General features: G+C 37.8%; 1 protein-coding gene across 2 annotated transcripts in view; it reads left to right on the top strand.

The window, feature by feature from the left end:
- The first annotated feature begins 215 nt into the window (after positions 1 to 215).
- Positions 216 to 26,706, top strand: part of LOC149072130 (phosphatidylinositol phosphatase PTPRQ-like) — a 76,952-nt gene continuing 50,461 nt past the window's right edge. For both annotated transcript variants that reach the window (XM_089247425.1, XM_089247426.1), the window contains exons 1-3: positions 216 to 1,826; positions 4,160 to 5,309; positions 24,814 to 25,092. In XM_089247425.1, the coding sequence (XP_089103551.1) occupies positions 1,692 to 1,826; positions 4,160 to 5,309; positions 24,814 to 25,092 (1,564 nt within the window). In that variant the 5' untranslated portion in view covers positions 216 to 1,691. The remainder of the gene's footprint in view (positions 1,827 to 4,159; positions 5,310 to 24,813; positions 25,093 to 26,706) is intronic.

The raw sequence follows: 26,706 nt of genomic DNA, 5'->3' as shown, positions 1-26,706 counted from the left end.
CTTCCGCAAGACGTTTTTACTTATTGCAGCGATATGTTATTCGAGACCGGAAGGCCACCGGAAAACTAACTTGAAAAGAAAAAGAAATAATAAATAAATAAAAGCGTTTGAGTTGATTCACTCTTTCGTCATGACTTCCCTGTTCCACGCTGCACTAAAACAAAATCACTGCCTCCGGGGGAAAAGAAAATAATAAAAAAAGTGAAACTCACACACTGACATTGGATACCATGCATTTAACGTCTTACTACAGCACTAGAGTTGATTAACAACTGATTGCTCTTGCGTTCTTTAAAATAAAATAGAGACGACATTTCAAAAGAAGAATAAGAAATTTCTCACCGTCAAGAATTTTAATCGAGAGATCCAAGCCATTAATAAATAAGGTCCAGAGGATACCTCAAGATCTATCTCTGATACCAAATTTGAAAATAACCAGAAGAGATGGACATTCTACGAACCAAAAATTATTGAAAACTATCCATGAAAGAACGAATCCAGCAGATGTTAAATATCATCTATCAGTCGTTGTACGTTATAGAAGAGATGGACGCTCAACCAACAAAAAATTATTGAATATACGAAGGAACAAATTCAGCAGGTGTTAAATATCAGCAATCAATCATTGTACGTTATTTCCCCGCTGATATCTATTGATAATTTGAGGTGAGAGCAGTTTTTAATTTACAAGCAGCATGCAGCAGCTGTTTAAAAACTATACTATAGAAATTATTGATATTTTGTGGCAAACAGTTATACTTGTTTACGAGCAGGCGGTATATTTCAGCAATTAATTGCGGACGATATTTCATAGACTTGTCCATGAATTTGTAATGACAATTTTTTTATAGGTTTTGTGGAGAAAAAAAGTTTTGATATCATTTTGGAGTGTTTTCAAAGAAATACATATAAAAGCATTGGCGCCATTTTTATAGACATTTAAAGAAGATGTCAGACTATAGACTACTAACTGTGAGCGCTGTTTTAAGCTGGAATGATTTCTCACATCTCTCCTACTTGGATAGTAAGTTCGTCAAGTGAAGATATCTCTGATATCACGTTACTTATCGCGTTTACTTTCTGACGTTTGCTCGCCAGGGGTGTGTTTAAAACCACATGTGGCTAATTCATAATCTTTGTGGCTGGAAAAGAAGAGACTGCTGTTCTAGTCTCCGATCTCGATCTTTTTAAACTTAGAATTTGTTTGGTTTGGAAGAAAAAAAAAAGGAAACAAAATTATTTTTTGTTTGTTTGTTTTGTGATAAGTTTTTTTGAGTTATTATAGGATTCAGTGTTCATAAAATCATGTGTTGACTTCCAAATCATTTCCATGATAAAGTGCTTATCAGCAGCTCGTTATTTTACCTCCCGATATCTCGATTGATATAGAACAGTGTTTTCATGCAGTAATCAAGTTTTATCATCAAGACGTTATAACGTCCAGTTGATAACTCCGCAGCTTTGTGACCATCAACATGAGTCGATCCATCGCAGTATGCGGGATGCAGTATGTACTTCGTGTACGGTTGGAATTTTTTTTAGGTGTACACATCACGTGATCTGTGATGCATGTTACGTGTACTTGTGGGATTGACACCTACGCTTTCACGAAACCAGACTGTCTGGTAGTTTAGTCGTTCGTGTTCGGGCTTCCGTAAAGTCGGGAAAATTATTTTATTCGGTCATAAACGATGTCAGTATTAGACGGTATTGGTGTGAAAATGTCTGGAATAATTTTTATACTACTGTTTTATAATGCAATGGCATTAAAAAGCCAATCGTTATCAGAGGAAAGAAATTCAGGCACACAAGAAACGCTGAGCACGGTAAGTTTCATGTCATTGAATTTTTACAATTCAAAAAAAAAATTCATTATCACAAATCAGTAATCAAAATATTATACAAGGTTTATAGCCATAAATTCATAACAATTCCTCGTCAGATATGCATTATTAGTTCAAGTGAAATTTTTAAAAATTAAAATTTTTTCAACTTCAAAATATTTTAAACGCTACTGATGATAAAAATTTGCTGCTATAATCGTATGTGTATGGATAGGAAAACAGGCAAGAATACCGGTAGTAACATATCATGTAGAGCGTCCATTGCGTTATCCTGTAAATTGTTAAGCATTAAAACGTTTTATGGAGGTGTCTTTGTAAGAAACATTTTGAAAAAAATCTAATTTTGTGGTGGAAAGAAGTTTCTTTTTTATCTGAATGTTCAATAAATTTTTTTTTACAAATCGGTTAGTGAATAGTTAATTGTTACTCTACATTTATCAGGGATCCGGATGATCGCCACCTAGGAAGTCTTCACGTACGTTGTTTGTATTGGAAAATTTATTTGAATCAGCTCTTCAGAAATTCGACTACTAAGTTTGAGTCTAAGAAACAAAAATATTGCGCATATACCACCGGTCATTAGGTGGCCTGTACTGACACTTTCCGAATGAAATAAAGAAATGTGCTTAACTAATATATATATATACTCTCTCTCAATAGTTATTTTTATCTTTTTTTAAAAAATAAAATGATGGTTTCTTATTTTTCTACCTCTTATATACCTGTAGTTCTTTTTACACTTTTCACTGTCCTCATTGAACCTCTGCAGCCATCTTGCAGTCGCAGGGCCGCAACTAGATACTTTTTCAGCCGAGGCAAGCAAGCATTTTGATGCCCCTCGTAATGTTGAAGGAGCAGTTAAATGATGAATTCGGTGCCCCCCCCACTAGTCCAATGCCCGGGGCACCAGAACCGTTTGCTCTCCTGTGTAGTTGCAGGCCCTCTGTAGACGTGTTAATAGCGTCCTAACCTTTGATTTATAGGCGGAAATAGACTTGAATGCGATGGTGACAGTACTGTTTATACCTACATGTTAGATCAATGAGTTCCATTATTGGCGCTGGAAGGGGAGAGTGGGTTATGACCCCGTATCTCCGCACATAGAAGACTCTTACAGAGCCATCTTGGCAGCGCCAGCAAGAGCACGAAACAATCAGTGCCGTCTTAACACATGGGCCCACCCGGACACAGCCCAGGGGGCTCGAGAGAATAAGGGCCTCACAATAATGAGATCCGGTTGAAATTTTCTAGAATTTATCAGGTAGGCCCTCAGAAAAACCACTTGGCCCGGGGGTCCCATGATGCTCTTAAGACGGCTCTGGAAACAAATTCCGCAGAGGAATGTGTAGGGGTGCATGTACGGTTGAGTGCATGTTCCGGGCAAAGGTAAGTAGGGAAATTAAAAATTATAGAATAGATAAGTACAAGGTGTGTGTTGAGAAGTACTATATATTCACAGAAAACTACAAACTATTGTGATAATTATACATAAATAAAATTACCGCGTCAATACTAGTGTATAACGTAGAAGCAAGTGGATTCGTGATACGGCGGAAGTGAGCGAAAACAAATAATTTACAGCTTTTATGTGTGTTCTTTTAAATATACATTTTGTTATTTCGTAGTGAAAATAGCTTATATTTTCAATCTGGAGTGCCTGTTAGAATAACTCTCTCTCTCTCTCTCTATATATATATATATATATATGTGTCTATATATATATATATATATATATAGAGACACACACACACTCTGTATATATATTTTTCTATTTCTTTCACAAGCAGTCAAGTTTAATTTTCCCCTCAGTTTACGGGTATCGTTGCATCTCAAAACATTAACCCTAAGAAGCCTTTAATAACGAGTTTTATTTAGTACTAGCTATAATACCCGGCGCTGCCCGAGTTTTTTTCAATTACTGGGAGGATTGCAAAAGTGACAAACCATTATAAAGGAATGAACTATTATACATAATGTTTTGTAGCAAAAGAAGTGACAAACCATTGTAAAGGTATATGCGTGTTTAAAGAACCGCGGCAACCAAAGTAAACATTCCGAAAGTCATTGTTGAGGCTTAGAAACCACTGCTGCCCGACGACAGTTTTTGCCTATTTCGGGCATTTGCGCAGCTCTGACAAAGTTTTGAAGTAATCTATCGTTCAAGTCGGTTCTGTTTGGTACTTCTGAAAAATTTTGCGACGATCGGTCTAAAGTTGTAGATTTGTATATATAGAGAACATACACACAGACACACAGAAACTCAATTTTATATATATAGATTGAGTCAATTAACAAATATATATTTTGATTTTCAGATTCCTGTTGAATCTACCAATTTTATCTACGATAATTTCTTTCACACTTCCGTGATTTCAGCATATTCAACACATCAGAAATATGAAATCTGGAACTCTGAACAGGTTCCAGATAAAAAGATAAGGGATGCTTCTACTCATTATCATACTGTGAACAGAAAGGGAACTAAAAAGCGGGATACAGATACCAGAGAGAAACAAGACAGTACTATTACAGTAGACATCCTACCAACGGAAACAGAACCAAAACAACTTATAAAATTTCCAGGTAACATTTATGCAATGCAAGACAGCATTGTCACAAAGCGTGACATCATCAACGCAGAACAAAACAGTATTGATGCAGGACAAGATCAGATTGGTATAGATCAAAAACACATTAGCGCAGACTTGGGCACTGCGCAAAAGAACGTAGAGGACCAACACCACGATATAGAAGATGTGAGAGATAGTATTGAAAGAGAGCAAGATAGCATCGAAACAGTAATCAACTACATTGGTGCAGGTACGGGACAAGACAGCATTGGTACGAAATACGACCGAATTGACAGGGAACTGAACAACGCCGATAGTGGGGAGGTAGAGATCAACAACCACATCGGCACAGAAAACGACAACAATGGTACGAGTCAAAGTAATAAAAATGTAAGCCAAGATAACACAATTACAAGTCGTGGTGACATCAATGAAAATTTCACGAGTACTAGTGAAGACAGTACGAGTACAGTTCCAGATAGCATCGACATGGGACAAGACGGCATCAGCGTAAAGCAGAAAACGGAAACTGATCCTATGATCTCCGGCGTCACCACACACATGCCTTCTTACTTCTTTATAAAAAGAAACTGCCACACCGTGTCTCTTTTTAATATTTTTGTGGTAAATTCTTCTGGAAAAATTTCAATCAAGTGGCAGGAATCTGATATGGAACGATTTGATGGTGCGGATAGCATGTGCGTTGATGCAGTTGCCGTCGGAGACGACAACGAAGATTTGTGTTCAGTGTATTCAGTTTGCCAGGAATACTCAGTTCATGCAGAAATTGAATTACAACTATGTCCTTTGCATGAGTATAACATATCCGTGAATCTTCAGTGCAGCAATACCACTGGAGACAGAACTACAGTTGCATATGAATCGGATTATGAAGGTAAGTTTTATAGCAAGTTATATACTCACACAAAAAACATCGCTTGATTAGAAACATTGATCAGTGAACATTCTGTGTATAATAAGTCACTAGAAATTACATTCCCTCAACAATTTGGAAAGTGCCCCTACTCCTCTTGTAGTAAGAAAAAGGAAGTAAGGTGCTTTGCATCAGTCCGGGGCTGTGAGCGGTTCTATCTATCTATCTATCCTCTTGTAGTCTTGGTAAACTGATTTTGTAATGAATTTATAGCGTAAAACATTTAAGAATTCAAAGTTTAACACGTGGTTGTTCGATTTTGTGTGCGTTGTGTGAGCTATCTCATCCTAATCATACTCATGAAGTGGTCCAGCTTATTTTCACAGGGAACATGAAAGCATGCTTGTAATAATACAGAGTTGTCATTTTTGCATTACAATTATTTTAATATTACAATTATTTTAATATTACAATTATTTTAATATTACAATTATTTTAATATTACAATTATTTTAATATTACAATTATTTTAATATTACAATTATTTTAATATTACAATTATTTTAATATTACAATTTTAATATTACAAGCCTGAAATACAAAACCAAATGCTGCTCGATAGGAACAATATGGAGATGTGACAGTGTGAGGATAAGTTATAACCCAAGACGAAAAAAAAACAATAGGTCATAGCTAGTGAATATTTTTTCTTTATGGTTGGCCAAATAGAAAGGCTAGTAAGGCCAAAAACCACACCAGTTAACGCGTTAAAAAAAACTTGGTTCCCCTGATCTTTGACTTTAATAGAACTTCAAGCTAAATAACTCTCGTGATCAAATACAATTAACTTTTAATCTTGAAAAAAAAATAACCATCGGAGAAATTTCCTAAAATCAGTGAAATCGTTACAAAAAAAGTTAATCCAGGTTGAAAGAAAGGCAATTTTTCTATTTTTTGGAAGGGACAAAATTAGTATTTTAGACTGATTAAATTAATGGTAAACTTAACCATGTGACTCCGAGTATATCAGTCATTTTCTCACATTTCGGGGGGGGGGGGGGGGTCTTCAAGATCCCTTTTTTGGCTACGGTCTTTTGTTGAACGTGTATATGTTTTTTTTTCACAAGTGTATAGCCATTTTTACATAAGGTCGATGCCAGACGAGCGCGATTATCGTCGTACGCCGAAGTGGACGGAACGTACAACCACAACCAGTTCTCAGACGAGCGCTGTTTGTTTTACAAAGGGACCGATTTCACTATAGAAAAAACTTTCCGTACGTGAAGTGTTGCGCGATAGTCTGGCAACTTTAGTATATTCTTCAATGCCCCCCCCCCCCCCAAAGCTTTGTGGTAGCAAAGGTAGCTCCCAGTGGCTTTGTGACAGTGGGTCTTTCACTTTCAGTGAGGTCGTACGACAGATGTCTGGTCGGGACCTGACTACGGCGCGGTTGAGGTTGGGGGGGGGGGGAGGCATCATCTATAGTTTTTTATCTGTCAACGCACAGATACAACTGCAACTGCTGAGCGCGGTTTTTTCAACCGAAAAAATCCACATTTTTTTGGACGGTTGGGGTAACCGGAAAGCTGTCATCATGTATTGCAAAGGTTTGAACACCCTGATGACGGTTCGGCTGGACCTGCGGTTGCTCTCTTCCATTGTCTATTAAGTGGTTTGACAAGGAGGGTGATGGGATTTCGGATGCACTGGACAAAGGAATTGCTCTCCTTCTCAGGTTGCCATAAAAATGAGGGGAAAAGACAAATTCGAAGAACTGTATGGTGAAGTTCTATTCGACAGAAGCTAATTTTTTGTTTGGCGCTTTTGCACTGATAACAATAAAAAAAACCAATGAAGAAAAAATTAAATTTTTCTAACAAGTGAAATTTTTTTGCTTTCCTACATGAGCTTACATTAAAACCCGGTTATAATTACATTCATAAACTAACGTGATTACGCTAAAACCGAGATGTATATTTTAGAACACTTGAATGCATTGGATCCCGATTATAAGGTGTTAGCAATAAACCAATTAGTTACCTCATCCAAAAGAGTACAAATTACCACGGAGCCCAACCATTTATAATAAATTCATAAAAAATTAGAAGTAAAAATAATCAGACATCTGAAGGAATATATTTTTATATTTGCAAATTCTCCATATCAAACTTTTGAAACGTTTATTAAAAGCCTAAGTATGAACCGGGGATGAAATATGTCCCTAAGAGCTGCATTGTGTGTGTGTTTTACTTTCATTATTGTCTTTTTGTTATTTATTTTTGTATTGTATATGAATGTGGCTGTCTATCTGTTGTTTTTGCAATGAAAAAAAAACCATCTAGGCCAGCGGTTCTCAACCGGTACTCCGTGTGAACTCCCAAGGGCTCCGCGGCCCTCGGGGAAAATAAAAAAAGAACCAGTAAATTTGAAAAAAATAATTATTAATATTTTTGAATAAAAATAAATCAGTAACTTTGATGAATAAATAAAAAATAGGCCTACGGGGCTCCGCCATAGAAATTATATACTGGAAACGGCTCCGTGGGTCAAAAAGATTGAGAACCGCTGATCTAGGCAAAACGTTTATGCGGGTAATATACAAGAGTGCACTAAGACAATTTTCACACCTACCGTTCTTTTCAAGAAGTTTTTAATTTACATACACACACAAAGCCGCAACTAGGGAGAGCGTGTCCACTGTATCGAGTGCTGAACTAGAGGGGGCGCCGAATTGCCCCTTTAACACCACTCCTTCTAACCTTTCCTTATACGGGGACGCCAAAAGCTTGCTAGCTCCAGTTAAAAAAGTATCCAGCTGCGGCCCTGTATGTACCTTAAACCCTGCAACATACATACTGATGTACACGGCCACAACGACATGCGTGGTCAGCCGGGGCAAGCACGCATTTTGGCGCCCCCTTTTAATATTGAAGGAGAGATGAAAGGTTAACATTTGCGCTCCTGTCTGGCTCGGAGTTCGGGGCATCAGTCAGTGCCGTCTTAACGCATGGACCCACCCGAGCACGACCCGGGTGCCAAAAGGGAAGAGGGGCCTCCCAAAAATGAGATCCGATTGAAATTTTCAAGGATTTACCATTTAGGGCCTCCAAAAAACCACTTGGCCCGGGGGGCCCATAATACTCTTAAGACGACCCTTCATAATGTTGTATCATAATGTTTTTTAAAATTTGATTTTTTAGTTTTTAAAACATGAAATTTTCAGAAATTTCATTCCGATTTCCTATCTGAATTTTTTTTTTCCTGACCATCAAAAGAAATATATATATTTTTTAAATAGGAGAAAATAATTTTTTCCTTGACTTTTTTTTTTTTGGTCATATGGGGTTTCCCAAAATTACAATTATTATGCTTAATTTCCATTAATTAGAAATTTAATTAATTGGAAATCTACTTTAATTACAAAGAAAAACGTGCTAAATTCATGGCCATTTTTTTAAACTTCAAAAATATGTTACTTAAATTAATTATGATGATTCCAGTCATCATATATAAAAAAATTTGTGTCTTTCTTCAACTCTGAATTAATTTCAAACGGCAAATATTGTTACAGAAAATTAAATTTCATTACATGAATATTTTTATTAGTATATACAGTAAAACCCCTCCTTTTTGTGAACACGGACAGGACAAAAAAATTAAATCCATGTAAAATGGGTGACCGTTAAAAAGAGGTTTGAAATTCATACTTTTATATATTATACAACTGTAAATTATTATTTGTCCGTAAAAGAGGGAGTATCCATTAAGAGGGGGTTTTACCGCAATGCAGCTTATGAGCACGAATTTGCATGCTAGCTGGAGCCAACTTCAGCTTGGCGAAAATAATTTAGCCAATCCCGAGATGTCACGTGACATTAAAAAATAAAAAACCCCGGTTGCTAACAGCAGTGTGTGTTTCACGCGAAATTCTATGGTTGCTGATAAGATCAACCGCACCAGCCGAACCGTAGTGTGAAGAGAATCGTGCATCATACAATCTTTGAGCCCGTTACCGTTAGCAGCCTCCACATCAGATGCATATCTGTCAGCTTCAATTCGTTTATCAAGCTTGGGCACCTGTGGGCGCCATATGTGGTTGCCGGAGGTGATAATGACATTTAAATTGAAGTAGCTATTTATCCATAGTTAAATTTTATTTGACTCCACTAAGACTGTTCAATTCTAGATACGGTTAAATATACGGTTTATTAATTAGAAGAAACACACGGCACGTTAACACATATATACGAAATAAGAATACACGGACACACAGTTAAAAGACATCTCTACTCTGCAAGAAACCAAAGCCTTCTCTCCCAAACAGCGGAAGAGAGGCCAAGAAAAGGCGCGCACGCATAACGAGGTGTTGGCAGATTTATGCTATTCGAAACCAACACCTACACACTCTTGCCGACAGCATCGCCACAGTACTCCCCCACGAGTCCGAAGGACGTTAAGCTTGATAAGGTGTTACAAAACGGACTTTCCGTCCGAACCTCGTGACGAAGCCCTGTGGCGAGGCTGGGGCATTACATATAGATGATTTGCAAACATTAGATTCTTTGCATTCGAGAGAATTAAACAAAAATGCAGGTTTTAAACGATCAATAGAAATACACTTAGATTCATTATTGATACGCAAAGTAAAAAATTTATCAGTCCTATTCAAAACTTCATAAGGTCCTTGGTAAGGCTGCTGTAGCGAACGCCTTACAGTGTCAACCCTCACAAAAACGTGTGTGGATCTGGCCAAGTCCTTGTGCACAAAAATGTTTTTTGAGGAATGATTGGACAAAGGCGAAGGACGAAGCTTTGACATGGTCATACACAAGTTCGTGACATAATCAGATTTTGAGGTGTGCTTACCGGAATCTTTGAAGAAGTCTCCTGGTAACCTCAGAGATGTTCCGTAGACCATGTCCGCCGGCGTAGCACCAAAATCAGGTTTGAAACTTGAGCGTATCCCGAGTAGAATGGTAGGAAGAACGTCAACCCATCTTTCAGTGGCGTGACACATGATGGCAGCTTTCAAGTCCCTGTGGAATCTCTCGATGGCTCCATTGCTTTGTGGGTGGTAAGCGGTAGTACGCACCCTGTCCACACCCAGCAACTTCGCAAGAGATCGGAAGAGTTCAGATTCAAACTGAGAACCCCTGTCCGTAGTAATGCGTTCTGGAACGCCAAAACGGGAGATCCAATTCGACAGGAAAGCGAATGCCACAGTTTCAGCAGTCTGATCGGGTACAGGAATAGCTTCCGGCCATCTGGTGAATCGGTCACTGCAAGTCACAACGTAGCGATTTCCTTTACTTGGTGGAAGTGGACCCACGATGTCAATATGGACATGCGAGAACCTTGCGGAAGGTAATCCGAATGCACCAATAGGAGAATGTGTGTGACGACCAACTTTGGATCGCTGGCAATGGATGCAAGTTTTGCACCACTCTTTGCAGTCCCTTTCTAAAAATTTCCAGATGAATCGTCTGCGAACCATTTCAGTAGTAGCTTTGGCACCAGGGTGGGAGAGGTTGTGCACTGCATCAAAAATAGCGCGGCGAAACGTTGACGGTACGTAAGGTCTAATTGAACCAGTGGAAACATCACACTGTAGAGTGACTTCAGGAGAACCGAAAGTCATTGGTTTTAACTCGAGACCTGAGTCCATTTCACGAAGTAATCGCAATTCTTCCTCATCCTGAGCGCGAGCCATCTCGGCGAAATCGATACTAGGAGGTATTTCAATTTCCGATATTCTTGAAAATGCATCGGCTACTGCATTTCGATCGCCTGAAATGTGCTTGATACGGGTTGAAAATTGACTAATGAATTCTAGATGACGAATCTGCCTAGGTGAACATTTTTCACTTTTTTGGGAAAATGCATAGACCAATGGTTTGTGGTCTGTGAGAATTTCGAAGTCAGATCCCTCCAGCATATGTCGAAAATATTTAATTGCTGAATATATCGCTAGCAATTCTCGATCGTACGCACTGTATCTGCATTCAGCTGAAGTTAGCTTACGCGAGAAGAATCCTAATGGCTGAGTTTGATCATTAACTGCTTGATTCAAAACTCCGCCAATCGCGAAATCAGACGCGTCGACAGCTAGAAGGAGATGCGCACTTGAAATAGGATGAGCCAATAGAGCAGCATTGGAAATCATTTCCTTGCATGACTCGAATGCAGATTTTGCTTCCTCAGACCAGACGATTTTTGTTTTATCCCGTTTTTGTTTGCCTTTAACTAGATCATGCAAACATGCTTGCGTAGAGGCAGCGTTTTTCATGAAACGATGATAAAAATTTATTAGTGCCAGAAAACGTCGCAGCTCATCGATTGTGTTGGGCAATGGATAGTCCAAAAGTGCGGTAACACGATCCGGCAACGGGGAAATGCCCTTTTCTGACACAAGATGACCTAAAAACTGAATTTCTTTGAGTCCAAATTGGCATTTGTCAGGATTGAGAACTAAACCGTATTCGCTTAGTCTCTTGAACAACACATCGAGATCTTGTTCATGCGACTTCTCATCAGCTGACGCAACAAGAATGTCGTCTAAGTAAACATAGCAGAAGTCGAGATCCGAGAGGATGCTGTCAACGAATCGTTGAAATGTTTGTGCGGCGTTCCTGAGCCCAAAGGTCATGAAAACATACTCAAAGAGACCGTGCGGTGTAATCACAGCCGTCTTGGGAATATCACTTTCTTTCACAGGGATCTGGTGGTATGCCTTTACAAGATCGAGTTTAGAAAATATTCTTTTTCCAGCCAGACCGAAAGAAAAGTCTTGAATATTGGGAATAGGATAACGATCAGGAGTAGTTACGGCATTCAACCGACGAAAATCACCACATATGCGCCAACCACCTGTCTTTTTTGGGACTAGGTGGATAGGACTAGCCCAAGGGCTTTTGCTAGGACGAATGATGCCTTGCTTCAAAAGCAAGTTAAATTCTTTCTTGACGGCAAAAAGTTTTTCAGGAGAAAGACGTCTAGCCTTTGCGAAGACGGGAGGCCCTGATGTTTCGATGAAGTGGATAATGGCATGTGGTTTGGGTTGAGAATTTAAGACCGAACCAGTGAGATTTGGGAACTTGGTCAAAATTTTATGGTATGTAGTGGCACCAGAAACTGTAGTTAGACCGAGAGAAGGACCAGTGGTAACGACACCAAGAGAGTATAGAGTTGTCAAATTATCAACCAACCGGCGATTCTTGACATCAACAAGTAAACCGAATCTCTCCAAGAAATCGGCACCCAAAATAGGACTTGTGACGTCGGCCACTAAGAAATTGAATGAGAATATTCTCCTCAGTCCGAGATCAAGTTCAAAATGCTTAGTTCCATATGTGTGAATTTTAGTGCCATTAGCCGCATATAACGAAAGGTCGTCAGGCTTGGAAACTTTGGCAAGTGATTTAGGAAAACAGCTCACAGCTGCACCACTGTCAACAAGAAAACGAATTTTCGATTTTCTATCACAAATGAATAAGCGACTTTGAAAGTGGCAATCTCCGGCCGCCGCTGTAACAGGATTGCCCACTAGTTTTCCGAGTGTTGGCAAGGAGAAATGCAACGATGTGCTTTTTCACCATATCGAGCATGATACCAGCACAATTTGCGTCGATCGGAGCGATCTGAAGATTTTTTCCGCTCACGAGTTTTCGAATTGTTTCGCGACCGACCTCTGTATTGGTTTCGAGAACGAGAGAGCTCTTCGACTCGTGTAGCGAGCGATGCAATTTCTTTTTTAAGCTCATGCAACTCTGAAGAAGGCAGAGGAGGTTGAGACACCTGAGAAACGACAGCGTTGAAACTCGAAGCTTCTAATATGCGATCAGCTATCTGAGCTAAAGAGTCAAGAGGATCCCGACAAATCGACAAAATTTGTTGAACACTGACGGGTAATCTTTGCTGCCATAATGTGCTCAAAACATCATCACTGATTGTGTTATTCGACAAGTTTCGCATCTCACAAAGTAGCTGGGACGGTTTTTTGTCGCCTAGCTCGCACTCATGAAAAAGAGATTTCAAGCGAGCAGTTTCAGATTGAGCAAATCGGGAAAGAATACGTTTCTTTAGAGTCTCATATAAATCGTGTGTGGGAGGATTACGTACTAAATCACTCACGTAAGACAAGATTTTTGTGTCGAGAACGGAAATCACCGAATGAAACTTCGTCTTATCCGCGGTAATGCCTGCCGTGATAAACTGGGATTCCACTTGAAGGAACCATAAATCCACGTCGGCTTCCCAAAATGGAGGCGCACGGAATGAAACACGTGAGACTTCGGTTCCCGAAAGGGAAAGTTCAGTCTGACTAGCAGTTGCTTGCGGATTTGCCATAGCGAAAGAATGAAGACGGCAATAGTCCTACGAAAGAGAGAAATAGTCACTCACCACGAAACTGAAATTAAAATCCACGTTGCAGAGAGGTATTCATGATCCGTTGTAACGTACGAGGCTGAACTGGAACAGTGGTTTCAGAAGGTAATATCCGATAGTCCTGAGTCACCAGTTTGTGGGCGCCATATGTGGTTGCCGGAGGTGATAATGACATTTAAATTGAAGTAGCTATTTATCCATAGTTAAATTTTATTTGACTCCACTAAGACTGTTCAATTCTAGATACGGTTAAATATACGGTTTATTAATTAGAAGAAACACACGGCACGTTAACACATATATACGAAATAAGAATACACGGACACACAGTTAAAAGACATCTCTACTCTGCAAGAAACCAAAGCCTTCTCTCCCAAACAGCGGAAGAGAGGCCAAGAAAAGGCGCGCACGCATAACGAGGTGTTGGCAGATTTATGCTATTCGAAACCAACACCTACACACTCTTGCCGACAGCATCGCCACACACCAGCTTGGAGACCACTGCTTTAAAGTGAAGATCTTTAGCACGCAGATCTTGAAAGATCTGCTTACTTTTGTCTGCATTGTCTACATCATAGACTAAAGATATAATAGACCGCGCACGCTATTCATAAAACTTGTCGAACGTGAAGAAAAGATGAACAGTATTGTCGGGGAAAGAACAGGTTCTGCGCTATTACATTTGGCTCGTTTTCGCAGAACATAGTGATTTCGTGTTAATACTAGGATGTTGTTGTAACGAAATTTGACTCGATCGAGTTGATGAAAACTTTCCTTCATTTCTTCAATGAATTTCATTCATTCTTTTGTAAAATATTTAGGGAATGAGGGATTCGAAAAAAAAAATCAATTCTATATAATATAAACAAATATTGAAAAACGAATTTTTTTTATTTTCCGAAAGGGATAATTTCTAATAATTTAAGACTTTTGAGTTTTTAAATCCTATTATATATAACCTATCTCTTATATATACAGCCTATTTCATTTATATTTTTAAATATTCTCTTCTCATTCACTTTGTCACTTTTAATTTCAAAAATTTATTTTAACTAGGGGTTATTAAAACATAAAAATTATCTTCCAAGAACATTAAAATTACTTTAATCATACATTTATTTTGAGTATATAATTATAATGCATCATATTATGTTATGTAATGTAACACATTCACACTCGTACCATATTCAGTCATGAAATATTTAAATAATAAGTAAAAGTTTCATTTCCAACATTCTTGAAAAACCTTTTATAACCTTGTCACACAAAAATGTAAACACTTACATAATATTTCAGGAATAAAATGAATTTTTCAAGAAAATTGCAAAACCTCATCGTCAGTACTTTTCTAAATTATAAGAAATGAAATTTCGTGTAGCGTATATATGTAATAATTTAGAGTACGTAAATGTATGTTACATGTCACATATGTGTAACCTCTTCGCTCCAGAAGTATACATATGTGAATCCTCATTTTTTTTTAGGCATTAAGTAGTTTTTAGAATGATTCTTTCATTCAGTTAACATCTGAGGTACACATAGTGACTTCAGATCTTAACTCAGATGGTCCTAATAAAAATATTGACTGAAAATTAATTAATCAATTAATTAATCGATTTTTGTTGTTTGAGGGCAATTTCACATACAACAAATACAAATTAATCAATAAAAAAATTTCTTTTCTGTTTTATCTCAGGCGTGAAGAGAGGTAAAAATACTATTTTTAGAGGTAGTTATACATTTTTATGCAAAACTGCCATTGTCTAGAGGGTACGTTTTCATTACATTCTATTTAAATAAAATATTTGCCATAAATTCCTTATTCTGAAAAGCATATTTTCTTCAAGTTGAGAGAAACTCGAATAAACTCACTAGCTCGCCAAATCTCGCCAAATCTTGCGGAGACGTATATTTCAGTTAAAAGTTAATAAAACTCATTATTTCAATCATTTATTGCCAAAAATTCTATTAAAACATTTAATAATGGCTCATGACATTTGAATTTTACCAAAACTTGGAACTTTAATTGAATTAAATCCAAAATGGAATCGTTAAAAACTGAGACTACGTCAGAAATCCATTGAATCGTCAATTTAATATTCCAATTTTTAATTTATAAGAAGGGGAATAAGCAAAAAAGTATTCCCTTGTGAAAGGATACTGGCCCCCCCCCCCCTTCCTAAACCGTTCAGAACATCCGAAAGCTGCGCAAGTGTTGGCCATTCTAATCAAAAATAAGACAGCGCGTGTAGATCGTCATACGAATAGCCATAAGGAAAGCATTGAAAGCGAGATTCCCTGACCAGACTTTTGACCGGAGTCACGTGACTCCGGATCTTTGCTTCACGTTGTAACCCCTCGCGCGCGCTCTATATTATTCTTACTCTGTGGTCTACATGGGTCTTTCTTCGAGTTGCGAGCACCGATTATACTCATAAGGTAATTCTGACATATACTTAAGCCAGGGCCGGATAAATCCCAGGCACCAGGTTGCCATTACGACTAAAAAATTGGTAATGGTAAAATAAAATTTTCTTTTTTGTGTAGTTACTAAATTGCAGGCTGAGAGTAGCACAAAATGTTTGAAATTTATAGCAGCATATCGGCCAATATGAAAGAGAGTCACTATGGCCTGAAAAAGTCAAAAGAAGCATTATTTTGGACCTTTTTCTACTGATAAAAATTTTTTGGTTCCTAAAAATTTTTTCTGGCGCCTAGATTTTTTTGCGATTTGCCCAGCCATGGTAACTATCGCGCTCACGTGGCATGGGCCTAAATAGTTGCTCTTGCTCATATTTTCAGAGATACCAATCCGACTTTTCGTTCACTATATCATAGCTGCTATATCCCGGATTTTCCGAGAGGCTTCCCAATTTCTAATACATCTCCCGGATTCCCGAAAAATTCTTATATCTCTAAAATTTCGCCCGTGATTGTAAAAAAATCCCTGGCCACTATGCTATATCCCATCACAGTCATTTTCGCACTTGAGGTACTTGGAATTTTTACGCCGATTGCTGCAAAAGTACATCCATCATCACAAGGGAAATCGAACAAGAGTCGATCATCTTAACTGTACTGTTTGTTCCCTGAACAAAGCAATACTCTGGTGGCCTTACAAGTCTGTCAGAATTAATGATAATTGTGTCGGGTTTATCCTTCTACAATGTTATCATGGCAGTGTTATGCATCAAGGGACATTCAACCAGCTAATAATGCACGGTGCCATGATAAAAGATAAAGTAATCGTAATCAAACGCGGAAAAGAAAATGCTTCAGACATTATTTCGTGATAAACAACGGACATGACTGCATATCATATCATTTCATGCTTCTAGCATGTGTAGTCTAAGAAATTGCGTGTTAGAGAGTCTCAAATATATAAAATACCAATGTGCCCAGTGTCTTTCCTCGAGCCCGAGTGGCGCAGTGGTAAGATGCTCGTCTTCCACTATGTAGTTTCTCCCTACAGCGCAATGCATAAACGAGGTTGCTTTAAAATTGGCGCTTAGCATTGGCGAAGAGTTGGAGATATTCTGTTTGGGCGACTGTTGGTTGGCGCCAACATATTACCTGTCTACGTTTAACAATATATTTACTTAATTTTACTTGAAACTCGCAACCGCAATTGGTGTAGTGGTTAACGTAAGAGGCTCTAGCATCGAAGGTCACTCAGATCAGCTGTTGCGTTTCTTTTCCTCCCTTCCATCTGCATTTCTTGATATTTTAAATTAATTTTAATTCTTCTGGTTCTGATCTTTCTAGTAAAAATTGAAACTTCGGAACATTTCCGGAAGCGGTATAGTATTGCCCATGGCCGTTTTTGGAACATTCTGTTTGGATTGTCAGTTTTGTCATGTTTGTGGTTGTGGTGAAAGCAGAGTTGATATTTTCAGTCTTCGAGCAGGGGCCCCTTTAACGGCCGAAGTAGCGAAGCGACGTCCGAGCCCGCCATAGCCCGTCCGCAGGCTCGCGCCGAATGGAGTTCAGCCTACAGGTGTATTTACTAATAAAGAAGTCGGAAACGTTTTTTTTTGCGTTGCGGCATTATAAATCATTATTATTATATTATAATCGTTAATTGGTCATATAATTTTAACAATCTAATTCTGTTTTAAGGGATGGCAGCATAATGCCATCTTGGCGACAAACCATTAAGCGATAAGCTAGTTATTGAGGTAACCTTTGCTGAACATAACACGCCAAGGATTCTGGTACTGTTTTTTCATTCAGAACAATAAGCATTGCGCTGTACGGAGATTTTAGTCTTCCATATGAAGGTTACCGTTAAGGAACATCAGAATCAAGTTCTTTACCTACCGAGACAGGGGGGACCACCGATAGATATAGTGCCTTCATTTCCCACCCAATTCCACTGATTGGAAATTGCCGTATGGCGATATATGACCGGAGTGTGCGGTGAAGTCCTTCCTCCGTAATAATATATGGGTGGAGTCCAGGGCCGTCAACCAAGAGCATCATGCGCCCCGGGACAAGAGATTTTTTTGAGGCCCTACCTGACAAATTCTCGAAAAATTCCACTACTTCTCATTTTTCTGAGGCCCCTCTTCTCTTAATGTCCCCAGGCCGTGCCCGGGCGGGCCCATGCGTTAAGATGGCACTGTATGAGAGAGTCAGGTCATTTTACAAGAAATTCAACCTGGTGGGCCACTTTGAATGAAAGACACCCAACACGATAACGGTAGTCAATATGGTTCACAAAAAAAAATAGATCATAGCCCACTAGTGAACATTTTTTTCACTTTACTGTTGGGCCAAATAAAACGGTTGGTGAGCTAAAAACCCCACCAGTTGTGTTAAAAAAGGCTTGGTATGAGTAAGGGTAGCTAGACCTTACAAAGACCATTCTTCCGCTTTTTCGAGAATTAGTTCGTCCTGGACTGGAGTATGCTGTAAGGTTTTGGAGACCGTACACCTACAGAGGGACATAGAATTGGTTGAAGGGGTGCAGAGAAGAGCTACGCGTGTCCTTATTGGCACACAGGGCTTGAGTTATGAAGAGAGACTTCATTTTTTGAATATGTTTACATTGGATGAACGCAGGTGTCGAGGAGATATGATCGAAGTGTTTAAAGTTTTCAATGGGATGGATAGGATGGACCATGAACTTTTAGTACACCGCCAATCGACTGCTTTTACAAGGGGACACCAGTATCGATTGGTGAGGGACAATGCAAGGTTATGGTGTCGCAGGGAATTTTTCTCTAATAGGGTTGTTAATAAATGGAATAGCTTACCCCCCGAGGTAGTAAATTGTAACACAATTGACACGTTTAAAAAGAAATACGATAAACATGTTGGGGTAAATCGAGAAGCTATGCATTCTTAGATTAAGACAACCATAAGTATTCTTTATGGGCATTGTATAATATTTTATCATATGTGTATATATTGTTTATAATTTGTGTTAATTGCATTTTTAATTGGGTTGCTGGTTTTTTTTTAAATATATGACATCCATATTTTTATGGGCATCTTTTGATCAGCCACCTCGTTGGGCACTTTGCCTGTTGTGGCGTTGTATTTGTATTTGTAAAGGAAGAAATGGTCGCTGTGGTGGTTGAATGGTCATGATGATGGACTCAGATCGCGAGGACTTGGGTTTGAACCCCACCGTTGCCATAGTGGTCGTCGGTTAAAGTTGGTTTTCTGTGGTTTCCAGCTTCGGAACGAATGCGAGGCGATCTCAAATCAAATCTATTAATTAATATAAGGTTAATGAAAATATTAAATTTTTGATTAATGAAAACCACCAAGGAGACACCTAGGTCCCATACTGGTTGTTACAATGAAGTTAATTTTTATAAACACACTAACAATTGGCAATATAAAATGTAATTACAGTGTTTAGTAATTTTGGAGAGAAAAAAAAATCATGATAAAAGGAAAAAATCAAAATGTACACACACACACATAAAGTATAATACATTAGTTATATATAAAATACAATATAATGATGCAGGGGGGGTGCTCTTTATTACTCATATAAAAAAAAATTTATAAATCTCTCAACATGAGTTTATATAATACGATTTGAAATAGTACAGCAGAGTTGACAACAAGGGAATTTTAAATGAGAAATTAACCAGTTGGAGCGGGAAGTCAATCTGTAGCAAAGAAGCGAGTGTGAATTTGAGGACGAAATCAAAAGTAGTTTTCAATATTGACTATTTGAAATAAGTATTGTTTAAGAAGTTTTTTGAAAGTCGAAAATGTGGATGGCTGTATGAGATCATTAGGAAGGTTATTGTAAAATTTAGGAATGAGGAAGCTAAAATGTTTTTTGAGAATATTTTTATGAAATAAAGGCAGAGAGTATATGAAATTATGTCTATTGGGGATGTTCGTGACGAATTCAAAGGTAAAGCGAACTGTTTTTTCTTGATCATAAGTATGGATCTAAACAAATATAAATGCCTTAAGGGTAGGATATTTAGGTGTAGAAAAAGTTCATTTGAAGGAGTGTGATGTAATTTCCCATCAAAATTCTGATAGCTTTTTTTTGTAAGGAAATTAAGGGAGCAATAGTGGTAAGATAATCACTCTACCCCAGAGTGGCAGACCATAAAGTAAGTGTGATTGGAACATTGAATGATAAAGATTGGTTTACATATGGTTTCAGATTGTACAATTTGTAAATAATGAAACGGAGAGAGAGAGAGTTTTGCTTTTAAATAATTACAATGCGAGAGCCATTATGTTGGATATTTGCTCTAGACGTTGACAGTTACATGAATTATTGATAGCACAAATTAGTTCATGCAAAATTATGTCATAGGCAATAGGTGGAATATTTTGTAAGGAAAAGTTGATAAATTTACTTTTGGAGACATTGATTAGGAGATCATTAGCAATGAACCAATTACGAATTTAGGTCAGTATTTATATTTTTATATTGTTGATAAGTGTTGGGAGGTCATCTTCTGAGTAAACTATTACAGTATCATCAGCAAATGTGATGATTTTACCTTTAATAATCAAATTACAGAGATCATTGATAAAAATTATAAATAATAATGGTCCTAAATTAGATCCTTGTGGGACTCCTCTGATCATCTCCATGGCATTACTTAAACAATTATTGCATTTGACTTTTTGAGTTCTGTTGGTGAGATAAGATTTGAGAAAATCGAAAGCATTGCCCCTTATTCCATAGGAATACAGTTTTGATAACAATATTTTATGATTTACACTGTCAAATGCTCTTCTTATGTCAAGAAAAATGCCTATTGCATTTCTGGATTGATCAATATATGTGATATGATCAAAAATGTTCCAGAGGGGCGGTAGAAGCTACGGGTATAACATGAGATCCTATGGGTTAGATTGTGTTGGGGGCGATGGGAGAAAAAAACTTCTACGTCCACCCAGAGAATTTATTGCTCTCATTACTCTCTGATCAGAATCTCATTTACAAAAACTGGGAATCAAGAGAATTTTGAAAATTAGAAATGAAAGAATATCAGAAGCAAAAATCCGTACATTCCATGTTCCGAAAATAAACTTTCCTGCTAAGCACTATTCGACACTATGTGCATGGGATCAAGTGCGAGTGACTGAACCACCTATTATAAAAAATCAGGAAATGGACCCACAAAAATGATCTGAACCTGCTTTTCCATCTATACCGAATTTTTCGTGTCACACACGAGCAGTTGAACGGTGCGTACGACTCGTAACTGAAGCATCTCTTGCTGTATCAACAACTGAGAGTCGTGAAGGCTTCATTCAAGCCAGAATAAACTCAAGGAGTTACATGAATTATTACATCGTTTGAAAAAAAGTTGACTATTTTGCAAAAGTTAAAATGTAATAACAGTGGAAGCAATAGAGCCATTCTCCTGACACCTATATCGTCAAATTATGTTTTTTTGTTTTTATAATTTGGAACATGGTTATAGTTTTGTCCCCTCGCCCCCAAAAAAAAGGGTTCATTTTCATCTCCCTCTATCAATCACTATAGTCGGAGTGCTTGAAAAATTCTCCTTTCAACTGCCATGACAGCTGCAAATAAGCAAATATGCTTGTCAGTTATAACATATATGAAACTCAACTTTTGTGAGTATTTCTCTGGGCTTATATATATATATATTCAGTTTTTCTCATGTACTGAATAGCTTTTAAATTGTTTTTCTTTTTTTTAGAGAATGCTTTTCAAAAATCAACTTCGTTTATGTTTAAAAAGATTTTTATAATGTGTACTTAGAAAAGTCTTTTTGCTCGACCTTTAGGGTCTGTGAGGAACCTCAAGATATTAAAATATTTTCCTAGATTTCAGTATAACTTCTTAAAACATTGAAAGGCATCTTTTGAACACTAAGGCAACATCAATTTCTAAAAAAAGTGAAAAAAAACACCTTTTTTCGTTCCACCCTAATATAGAGTGCGGCCTTGTAATTTTTAGTATTAAAGGGGGAAATCCATGACCGGATAACATATCCTCATAATCGGATTGAATACCAGTACCTGTGTTAAGAATGTCTATGTTTATATCTCCAATTAATATAACACATCTCTGCATTTAATATTTTTTAAAATTTCATCAAGTTCATCAACACATTGTATTGCTGGAAATGAATGTGATCTGTATAAGTTCAGGATCATGAATTTTAGTGTGGGTTGTTGAATAACTATTAATTCAACTGTTTGCATCAAGATGGAATCGAGTTCAGCAAATTGAAGAGATTTTTTTGTATGGACAAAGATACCACCCGAACTGTTATATTCTCTGCATCTTGTAAATAAATTATAATTTGGTAATCTATAGTGATCAACCTCGTCCTCAAAAACCCAAACCTCAGAAAGAACAAGTATATCAATATAATTGATAGATTCATTCAAGGACACCATAAGTCGATCAAAATTAGCTCTTAAGCTACGTATGTTAAAGTGAACAATATTAATGACACACAATTTATCATGATCGTACCCATTATGAGTAAGCAAAAAGTTTTTGAATTCCTCCACGGTGTTGAGATTAGTAAATTTTAGATTCGAGCATATTTTCAAAGAAAAACCGATTCATAAAAAGTAATGAATAGCAGCACCCTGGAGGAAACATGGATTTTGACATCAAATTTTAGAATAGTAGTAGTCCACTTTGAAAATCTCGCCACAGAGAGCAACAGGCCTACAAACTGTACAATCAATTCAATTCTGTAAATTCAATCATTACACTTCAGTTCTGAAATATAGATGGCAGCACTGAAAAATCAGGCACAACACTAGATACGCACCCAGACTGTTAGGTACACACACTTACACTTCAGGTACAACTCACAAAGTAATATGCCCATGGTGATGGGCCTGAGCTGTGTTCGGTTTGAAAGGAAGAAAGAGTGGCAAAGTGGTAAAAATCCCGGAATTCATTAATAAAAACTAACCTCAACCAATGTCCGATCACAGTCTCAGCGGATCATTAATAAAAACAGAGACATTACTCGAAAATTAATTTAAAAAAAACGGGACAGCTGTAAAATGCCTACTCGGAGCGCATTTCAGTGTCAAATTAGAAATATAATAGTAACATACTGTCGTATTTCTATATAATTTCTCACATGAATAGTGATTGTAGGCCTAAATGAGAAAAATTTATAGACTGAAGTGGAAAGTTTAATTTTTCATGCAAATTTTGGAGATGAACTTTAATTGTACTATATCGTTGCCCTACTGGGGTAATGGCATGGGAGGGTAAAAAAAGTTAGACTGAAATGGGAGGGGCGGCAAAATTTGTATAGCCCACAGGCGGAAAAAACAAATACGGCCCTGCCCTCCCCCCCCACATCCTGGAGAGGGGCTCCCAGGCATAGGCGGGATAGGCATGAAAGGCTTGGGGGGGGCGGCACGATAATGAAAGCTGGGGATGGGGCATGATGACTGTATGCATGTACATTAGATCAGTCGGCTCATCGGTCATTGCCCTCGTCGACCCCCGGTCGGTATCTCCACCCATGCCCCCAGCGCAGAATTTTCACGGGGCCCATCTATGATGAATTTATAGTGTGAAAAAACAAAGAAGACGAGATTTTTCGTCAGAGCCCCATAGGCGGAAATTGACTTGGAAGTCTGGGGGGGGGCACGATGATGATGATGTCAGCTCATATATACATTAGATCAGTCGACTCCACCTTTGAGGCTGGGGGGGGGGCAATGCCCCCCCACGCCTCCCCGTATCTCCGCCCATGCAGAGCCCTGACAGCCCCACCCTTGTGGGGGCCATGAGCCCCTGTGCCACCTTTTTAACGCATGAGCCCCCGTGCAGGGCAGGGGGGGGGGCTCATTTGAGTGTAAGGTCTGAAAACGTGATTTTCGAGAGGAAGGATACACTCTGGTAGGCCAGTAATTCAAGCCAGGTAGAGCTCCCTCTTCTCGAGCATCACTTACCCGAGGTCCCATGGTGCTCTTGAGATCATCGAGGTGAAACATAAGTTCTCTATTTCTCCTCAAGCTTGAAATAGCCGTTAAGCAATAACCTCCCCCAATAAACTTTTTGAAATCCGATTTTTGGTAGATTCTAGTAAAATCTTAATGAGATAAGGGAATAGGATATTAAATAGTACGTAATATATTATTATGATCGTAATAATAATTTATTAGTTATATAGTCATTTTTTAAATTTACCGATATTTATTTTCTTTTCTAGAAATTTTAAATCGGCGATATTCCGCAGATTATATGATGACTTTTCGGCTGGTACCTGACTTTTCTTGAGTGCGATTACAAATTCAGTAGGTGTGCTGCCATTTTTTATCCAAATTAGAAGTATGTTGCAATATAAAAAGACAACATACTTTCTGTTATGCTGTGGATCCGTGGTGAAATTTTTGGATGGCATTTACGCCCAAGTTTAGAAAACTCAGAAAACCAACTTGAATCAATCACTAATGTTGTGGGGAGGACGAACTATGATTTTATTTCTCACAACCATGTCCCTTGAACTCAATTTTCATACCACAAAACACAAAATTAGTGCCCTATAATATATATTTTAAACTAGTTAAAAGCTGTTCTCTTAAGAGACAGTTTTAAATGTTGTAAGTACTAAGAAAAATTTTATTTCATTGTGTATTTTGTGTCGAGATAATGCAATATAAGATTATATTTTATTACTCTTGATAGCTCCAGATGTTCCATTGATACATGTAGAAGATTACACTAACTCTTCTGTGACTTTAGTGTTGTCTCCACCAAAAGTGTCAATGAATGAAAGTATTGCACAGTACACATTAAGATGGAATATGTCTTCAGAACTTTTTGTGGAAGTAAATACTACTGAAAACATTTACATAGTAAGACACTTGAGACCTTACACCATTTACAACTTCACAATTTGTGCTTGGACTACTGAAAATAGAGGACCTTGGTCAATGCCAACAATACAAAGAACAGATGTTGGAAGTAAGTGAAAATTCTGGTGAATAATGCAAAAGAATTTCAGAATTCTTCTCATTTGATTGTGTGTCACAAATATTATATATATCCAGAAATATATATATTTTATTCTATATTGAAATTTCATATAAACACTGATATACACAGAAAGTATTTCTGTATTTATATATATTGGGGTGAATCACACTAAATTTGATCGAATTATTATATCGAATTCTGTATATGTTTGTGTATACAGAAAGTATTTCTGTATATATATATATATACGGGGTAATTATAAAAAAACTATCCCGACATATGGGCCCCTAACTATCATACCATTCACAGAAACTGAATGAAATTTTGGCATAAGGTATTTTGATGTATGCGCTCAAGAATGATATGGAAAACAACAGTGTCACTCTAACAGTTACGGTTACAGTGAGAAAATTTCGAAAATATCAAATGGCAACACCAAGTTTTTTGTATTGGAATGCGATCTCCATACTGAAAAACACTAAATAGCGTTGGAATGGCACCTGTAGCACGAAAATCGCCGGAGCTAGGCCAACACCTTCTGCTTTAGAAGGTATTGGCTAGGCACAGGGGCGTAGCCAGAAATTTCGTTCGGGGGGGGGGACCATTTTCATTTTGGGGGGGACCAAAGTGACAGAACAATGGATTTGGCCATCTTTTTTCCTTTTTTAGGTCACTTTCTCACATTTCGGGGGGGGGCAGACCCCCAAGTCCCCCCCCCCCCTCGCTACGCCCTTGGCTAGGCAAGGAAAGAGTAAAAAGGACTTTGCCGTGCACCAGAGCATTAATGTTCGTTTCATTCGTCACACCGTTTCTTCGGCTGAGATCCCAGCTTGATTAGTCCTCCACAAGGTCATGTGGAAAATTTGTGAAACACAATAAAATGCTTTATTTTATGCTGCTTCATTGTCCTTATTGGTTGTCCTCACTTTTAGCCTATCTACCGCCGGTGATTTTCATGCTACAGTTGCCGTTCGAACGCTATTTAGGGTTTTTCACAATGGAGATCGCATTCCAATACAAAAAACTTGGTGTTGCCATTTGATATTTTCGAAATTTTCTCACTGTAACCGTAACTGCTAGAGTGACACTTGTTTTCCATATCATTCTTGAGCGCATACATCAAAATACCTTATGCCAAAATTTCAGTCAGTTTCTGTGAATGGTATGATAGTTAGGGGCCCATATGTCGGGATATAGTTGTTTTATAATCACCCTGTATATATATATATATATATATATTGGGGTGAATCATCACAGAAAATGCACCACCGGGCCTATCTCGACAGGAAGTTGCTTTGGCAACCCTGGAGAGAAAGGGAGAATCTTTTCCCCTTTGCATGGGTAGGCATCAGAGCAAGGTGAATAACCCCACTAGGAACATCTGAAGATGTCCTTTATGAATATGTAGTTGTCAATTAATTGATTTAATTGATTAATAAATGATTGATTTAATTGATTAATAAATGATTGATTTAATTGATTAATAAATGATTGATTTAATTGATTAATAAATGATTGATTTAATTGATTAATAAATGATTGATTTAATTGATTAATAAATGATTGATTTAATTGATTAATAAAAGTGATTGATTACCATTG

Source organism: Pholcus phalangioides, unplaced genomic scaffold (genome assembly GCF_987345545.1).
Source record: "Pholcus phalangioides strain wild (caught in Gottingen) unplaced genomic scaffold, Ppha-v1.0 ptg000017l_1, whole genome shotgun sequence".
Lineage (NCBI taxonomy): Eukaryota > Metazoa > Arthropoda > Arachnida > Araneae > Pholcidae > Pholcus > Pholcus phalangioides.
This window is presented reverse-complemented; position numbering and strand designations above follow the sequence as displayed.